This window comes from Mytilus edulis, chromosome 8, assembly GCF_963676685.1.
Source record: "Mytilus edulis chromosome 8, xbMytEdul2.2, whole genome shotgun sequence".
Classification (NCBI taxonomy): Eukaryota; Metazoa; Mollusca; class Bivalvia; order Mytilida; family Mytilidae; genus Mytilus; species Mytilus edulis.
The window spans coordinates 24,210,829-24,218,892 of NC_092351.1; the positions used below are offsets into that span (position 1 = coordinate 24,210,829).

The 8,064-nt window shown below is 33.3% G+C and overlaps 1 protein-coding gene across 1 annotated transcript; it reads right to left on the reverse strand.

Moving 5' to 3' along the window:
- Positions 1-1,856: 1,856 nt before the first annotated feature.
- On the reverse strand, positions 1,857-5,263 carry LOC139484009 (uncharacterized). Its single transcript, XM_071267730.1, has 3 exons — positions 5,127-5,263; positions 4,134-4,693; positions 1,857-2,243 (listed from the first exon to the last, which is right to left on the reverse strand). The coding sequence occupies exons 1-3, from the start codon at positions 5,261-5,263 to the stop codon at positions 1,927-1,929; spliced, it is 1,014 nt and encodes a 337-aa protein (XP_071123831.1). The 3' UTR covers positions 1,857-1,926.
- Positions 5,264-8,064: the final 2,801 nt, after the last annotated feature.

Here is an 8,064-nt window from a genome sequence, read left to right on the forward strand (position 1 = left end):
GTCGTCCCTGTTTAGGATCGGTAAGCGCGCTATTTTTTAGTCTTAAAGGAAAACCCAGATGATTTTTCCGATTTGTCAAACCTTTCTTATTGTGACATCGATGAATCTATGAACGCAGCTCGAGATCTTGTTGTTACGCTGAATGATCTCAAGTCAAAAATCAAAATAGATAATTGTGACCTAAACAAATTGAGCGTAATATTGGCTAAAATTGTCTGTTCTATGGTCGGGTTGTGGTCTTTTTGGTACATTCCCCATTTCCATTGTCAATTTTACAATTTATAATTTCTCCCTTGTCAAACTTCATCCTTGTAAATTTACTTTTAAACAATATGTAATAACAGCTTCACTCCAGACATAAATTTGATGTCTTCCCATATAGCAAAACTACACTACATTAATTCTCCTCTTAAGTTAGGATGGGAAAAGAAGAATGACTTGTTCCTTTCTATCTCGAAGGTCAGATGTCATATAAATTTCTGCAAGATTAAGTTTGCATTTGTTTCGAACAAAATCTATCATATACAGATTTATGCCTATGTCAGGCAAATGACATTTGTTAAAATACTCGTCTGGTTGCAGTTACCAACATTGATGACTACAAAGATGTAGATGTATAAGATTTCATTTTTCTGTTTGTACCTTATGAATCATTGCTAGCTATTGAATGAAAATTAAGCAGTCCATAATCTTTTCTAAACAATAAATATAATATCTACTCAATTTTGAAATCGTTGGAAATATAGTAATAATCTATCTAGTGGGGAAAAATATGTAAAAAAAAACACCTGCCGTATGGTCTCTTACCTTGCCGTGGTTGGTGGGCTTAAACCACAGGAGACCATTCAACGTAGTAGGTAATACCAGCTTCGATCAAATTTTCTATTTTCATTTGGTCTTTTTTTCGTGTTTTTGCAATGGTGTTGTCAGCTTGTCTTTATTATATAATGTCCCTTTGGTTTCTCACGCCTTTTTTGTTTACAATTGTATGTAAAATACATCTGTGCTGTACATAACCCTCTCCCTTATTTTATTTTGGAATACTTGTAAATAGCATAGCCAATTGTTGCTCATTTAGTCATCTGTATACATGTATGTAGGATGGGGTGTTTTACCTATTTCTAATAGACGTTTTGTTTTTATAACTTTAACCCCCCTTTTTCTCCGTTTGCATTAACTGTTACTTCTGTAAAGCAAAGTTATACACAGAGCTTCATATTCAACCAAGTTTGACGTTAATGTTACACAAATTTCAAAACAAATCATTTATATATACTCTTTCACAACCAATAACAGAAGTTTGGTATTTACCTAGAAATTGACGAACACCTGACTATCAAAAGACGTGAAAAACACATTTTGCTTTCGACAAATTATTAAAGTTAAGATATAAAAAACATCTTTAGATGTTACTTGTAATGAATTAAATACAAAAATTTCAAATTTAGAATTTAAAATAGGTCAAAGTCACTGTTATTTAACAGCTCTTTGAAAATTTCAAATTTGCACCTTATATGCAAAAAAGTCAATCTAAAGTCATTTTTGGGGATACAAATATAAAATAAGTTTTAAATGTAGATACAAAAGATATATTTCTATAAATTAGTTGTTTTTATTTTGCTCCAAACGCATATATGTAGGAGAAACCAGCTATCTAAAAGTGACTGCATTTTTCTCAAATTTTTGCTTTGACCTTTGACCCTGATTTAAAAAAAAACGTGACCACGGCAGACAACGACGACAACGATATTTCGATGAGGATTGTTCTCCTCTTTCCAGTGATATAAAATATAGCCGTTTGTATTCCGTTAAGGCAAATCCATAAAATTTGTTGATTGGGCACCCTACTACAAGCGCTTTGATGTAAACGTAGCTACGCGCATGAATTCATAGCACCGGCATATTGGACTGAACAAAACGTTTACACTAGATTAAACATATAGCTATAAATGTCGTCAAAAGAATAGTAAATATCTTAATAGCTGCCATTGAGCATGCCTGATTGTCATTAGCCGGCAAGGTCTTGCAAAATTCCGGACGACTCCCCTGTTGTCGGCATATGTCGTAACAAAACATAGGAGGATTGTTATTGTTCATACATTCTTGAACATCAGGACAGTTAGTTGGTCTGTATGGGTTATCTGCTCTACATTGAAATGGATCTGGCATTTTCCCATCACCCTGTCCTTCTGGCGGTGGACAGTTACAAAGATATCCGTTCCATTCTTTCCAATCTTCCCAACCTGAAACAGTTAATAAAATATAACTTAAAACAATCTTTGAAATCACATTTGAAATCGTTCAAAAGTAAAAAGAAATGTTTCATTATAGATTTCTCATTTCTAAGCTGCTTAGTGGGTTGTAATTTGACCTTTCTAGACTTGGACGATGGTTTAGTGAACTTTTGTAATTTCTGAACCTGTGCAGTGAGGTTTAATTGAGGGTCTGGATTAGTGTTCTCTTTTTCTTTACTTTTTTAAACAATTTTCCTCTATTCATTATATAGTTTGCCGCTTATTCTCTATTCTTTATATATTTGCATCAATTATTCTGTGTCTTCTAAGATTTAAACCATTTGTACCTATTCTTTTTTTAGGTCTTTTATTCTGCTCGAAATGGTACAAAGTGGCAATGCAAGATGTTAAACTACTATGTTCACCACTATATAACACTTGGCAAAGGGTACAAGTAAACAATGCCTGATGACCATATCAAAAGAACGCTCGCAGATTCTCTGGAAATGATGGACAACCAGTAATATCATGTCAAGGTGATACGTGAAATATATATACATATAAAACGTTCAAGATAACTGGTTTTATCATAACAAGCAGATCTGTTACCTGTTCTAACATCGGATTCGGATTTCGTTTAAATCGAGTTTCAATTGCGTTTTTTTGTGTGTCTGTTTATTCCACATTGGCTTGGGGACTTGGAGGGAGTTGAGATATCACAAAACAGTGTTAAACCACACCGCATTTTGCGTTGAAGACCAATTGTTGGCATTTGGTTGTTTTATTCTCTTTAGTCGGGTTGTTTTTTTATTGACATTAAAGGTCGAATTTAAATACATGTATTTTTATATAGATTGGTTTTCCCGTTTAAATGGTTTTACATTACTAATTTTAGGGCCTTGTATAGCTTGCTGTTGAGCCAAGGCTCCGTGTTGAAGGCCATACCTTGACCTATAATAGTTTACTTTTATACATTGTTATTTGGATGGAGAGTTGTCTCATTGGCACTCATACCACATCTTCCTATATCTATATACACGACAGAAATAAAGCTTCATATCAATCCTCAAATTCTATCTGTTTAGCAAATTTTAATCGCAGAAAGTGGATTGTAAGAAATACTGTTTGACACTGGGTTTTATTATATTACTTATTCGCTAGTCCTATTTGCAACATGCTGGATATCTATATAGTATATTCATTATTTCCGCTGTGAAAGTAATGTAAAAAAATCGCAAAAGTGGTTCATCATAACCTTTTGGCTAAAATGGCCGTATTTACACCCCAAATTTTACTCTGAGTACAGACTAACCTATACACCTGCAACAGTTTTAAGGGATGGCAACTAGATATATAAATTTTAAATGCATTTTGTGTTTCAGAAAATTATAAACTTTTCTAGATTTTGCTATCCATTTTTTTTTTCGTTCCTGCAGAAGGTGCAAAAATTAACTAAGTAGTGAAAACGATTGAGAAGCTCCCCTCATATAATCAATTTTGTGAGTAGTATTGATTTAAATGGACAATATATGGACAATAGACACCTGTAAACAATAGGTGATTTAACAGGTTTAAACTGTGTAACTGAGTGGACCGTATCAAATGAAACTCGGGTGTTTCTTTATTTTGCTATCTTCTGCAGACTGGAAAAAAATAAACATCAAAATCCAGGTAAGTTTTTAATTTTCTGAAACGTAGACTTCATATAACTTTTATATATCTAGTTCCTGCCATGCATTAAAACTTTCCTGGATGTACCAGTTTGTCTGTACTCATAGTAATTTTGGAGGTGTAAACACGGCCATATTTTTCAATTCCTTTAATATGATGAACCTTAAAGCCGCCCGGGTAGTTGCGCATAAACGGCATTTATTTTACCTGCATATAATCAATGTATACCTGAAGATGATTTATTGGTTGGTTCACAAATGTACTGCAAACCAGGAAGATTTTCTAATACCACACCCTTAAAACACCCAAGAAAGTACGGCCATGTCTCTGTCGCATGATATCGATAGGCGCCATTAACCTCTCTACCATGACATTCATCGAGGTCAGTTGAGGTCAACAGACCGTTCACATCTGATGCATTTGGACCATATATTGGAAATCCATCTAAAGCGACGCCAATGAACTCGTCGGCCTCTCCTTTATAAAGGCAGCTATCTGGAATCTTGTGATAATGATATGATCCTGCGTTTGTTGGATGGCCATCGCAACTGTCAAAAGTCTCTCGTGTTTGACCTTCAACTGCATTTTCAAGGTCAACATTTAACGGATTGAATATGGCTACGCCTGTCCTGGTAATACCGATCATACCCATTGGGACACAACCATGCGCTCCATTATTGTAGCCTGGTATTTTTGGAATACTAATGTTATAGTTTTGATTCGTTGCATCATTTGGATTGACCTTTTCCCATGGATGATCTGGTATTCCCGATGCATATATAAGATATCTAAAATATTAAAGGAATTGATTATAAACAAATATTGTGACACCTTTCGCTGCCATTCAAAAGTTCAAAGATAGACATTTTCAACAATCTATTCAATAAATATATATTTTGTTCACAGATACACAGACGCGTTTGAACTAGACCTTCTTTTTCGATACAGATATTTTCACTATGATTTCTTTTAAAATAGTATATATATATTTGATACCCCTTTTACCATATAGGCTCAGTGGCAATACATCTTAACTTCTCACAAATGAATGGTTTTGTTGAAGGTATACATAATGCAGGACAAAATGGGGTTCTAAGTCTTAAGCTTCTGTGAAAAAAAATGTAATATGATCTCTCATATTAGCTTAGATTCGCAACAAATAATCCTATATTGCTATATCAGGATTCTTGAATCAGTTTTATCAAAATATAGATAATTTACCTATCCGATGGAGTTGTATCGACTCTTACGGTAGATTTAGGAAAGTTTCCGGATGTTGAAAACTTGGACAGTTCTGTAACAGTTAAACTGTCAATAAAACCGTAAATCCCAAGAGTTAAGGCAGAAATCAGCAACATATCTGAAATACATAAAACCGTAATAATTCCTCAGTAAATGTGGCAGATTTCATAACAAACTATTATATTTTGATTGATGAAAAGGAAAAATTCATAATCATCAAAGCGAACGAATTATGCACATAATTAGGCCGTTAGTTTTCTCGTTTGAATTGTTTTACATTTGTCATGTAGGGACCTTTTATAGCTGACTATGCGGAATGGGCTATATTCGTTGTTGAAGACCGTACGTTGACCAATGATTTTTAATTTCAGTTTCATTTTATCTCTTGTAAAGATTTGTCTCATTTGCAATCGTACCACATCTTCATTTTCTTTTAATTTGTATACGACCGCAAATATGTTTTTGGTTCGTATAATGCTATGATGTCATCGTCGGCGTCGGTGTCCGCAGACGCATTTGGTTTACGGACAATAACTTCGGTTAAAGTCTGCTCAATGGATCTCTATGAAATTACAAGAAGGTTCACTAACACAAAAGAAAGGTTGGGATTGATTTTGGAGGTTATGGTAGCAATAGTTTATGAATTCGGGGCTACATACAAGCATTTTTGTAGTTTCCGGACAATAACTTATGTGTAAGTGTATGGATCTCTCTGACATTGTACATCAATATTCCATATCACAACGAGAATGTTGGGATTGAGTTTTGGGGTAATTGTAACAAACATGCAGGAATTAGAGCCAAAACAAGGATTTTTCTAGTCTCTAGACAATAACTTGTGTTTAAGTGTATCATGTGGGTCTCTCTAAAACTGTACTACTAGGTTCCATACAACAAAGAGGAGGCTTGAGTAATTGCTACAAGGGGGGAGGGGTTGGGGTTCCATTTTTTTAAAGGGATTCATATTTTTTTTCATCAAAATTTTTCAAACTTCAAATTTTTTGTAAAGTTTAAAGAAGAAATCTTCAATTGCAATGTTGTGCGCAATAGATTTTAAAGATCTTTGACCACATTTATTTTGTGTCAGAAACCTATATTACTAGTATGTCAAAAATTTGATCACAATCCAAATTCTGACAGTATCAAGCTAGAATATTGTGTCCAAATTTGTCCCAACATTTAGACTCTGCGGTCGTATCAGGTTGCGCTCAGCGAAGCATTTTTATTACATATAGTAAGGAAGAGTAAACTTGTATCGTTTACCCAGTGCTGAATTTAGACGGGATGTAAGGGTCGTTTGCGTTGACCAATGATTTGCAAAAGCAAAAGCAAATGCAACATACACTGGACCAACAACACATATCTAGATCTAGGCTTATCCAATTTTTTTTTAATGTAAAAGTTTTCATGAAAACGGTTTCATGGAAAAAACAAATATAGTTCGTGTATACCAGCACGATTAAAAGAAGATTTGGCGCGAGTCATAGAGACTGAAACACAACAACACAAATGCTAAAGATATATTGTGAGCAACATGATAGTCTATAACAACAGACAGTCTATAATAACATACAGTCTATAACAACAGACAGTCTATAACAACATGATAGGCTATAACAACATGATAGTCTATAACAGTATGATAGTCTATAATAACATACAGTCTATAACAACAGACAGTCTATAACAACATGATAGGCTATAACAACATGATAGTCTATAACAACATGATAGTCTATAACAGTATGATAGTCTATAACAACATTCAGTCTATAACAACATGAAAGTCTATAACAACATGATAGTCTATAACAACATGATAGTCTATAACAATATGATAGCAGTCTATAACAACAGACAGTCTATGACAACATACAGTCTATAACAACATGATAGTCTATAACAACATGATAGTCTATAACAACATAATTCTATAACAACATGATAGCAGTCTATAACAACAGACAGCCTATTACAACAGACAGTCTATAACAACATACAGTCTATAACAACATGATAGTCTATAACAACATACAAGCTATAACAACAGACAGTCTATAACATCATGATAGTCTATAACAACATACAGTCTATAACAACATACAGTCTATATCAACAAACAGTCTATAACAGACAGTCTATAACAACATGATAGTCTATAACAACAGACAGTCTATAACAACAGACAGTTTATAACAATATACAGTCTGTAACAACAGACAGTTTATAACAACATGCAGTCTATAACAACAGACAGTCTATAACAACATACAGTCTATAACAACATACAGTCTATAACAACAGACAGTAGTTTATTAGAATATCACCACATAAAAACACACACATTTTAAATAAGATACAAGTGTATGTGCTTTTCCCAAAATACTTATAAAGGACTATATAAAATACACATTTACATCAATCTAAAATCATATAAAACATGTAAAACGACAATTAATGATAAAAAAAAACACTGCTTTTTGTTATATTAAAAACTAAAACTAAAATACCGAATTCAGTTTAATAAAAACTGTCAAAATCAAAGGCGATCAATTAACGGAACAATTCAATTAAATAGAACTAACATGTTCTTGATTTTGTACTGACATTTTTCGAAGAAACGGTAGGTTTAAACTGGTTTTGTAGCTAATGTATGACAGTTATTTATGTTGTATGTTCGATTTATTGTAAAGCTTATGTACCCAGTTTAATTTCTAAAGTATAAAATATTGGTCTTACCATATCTTAAAATGCTTCAATAAGAATTTGCAGATGATTTACATCTACTGTAAACACATATACTTACTGTTTCTATGATACCTCTTCTGCAGCCTTTATTTAGACAAAGATAGATAGGTGTTAATTGGGTAAGAAATGATTGACGTCAAAAATACCTCATGCATTGTGTAAACTAGGG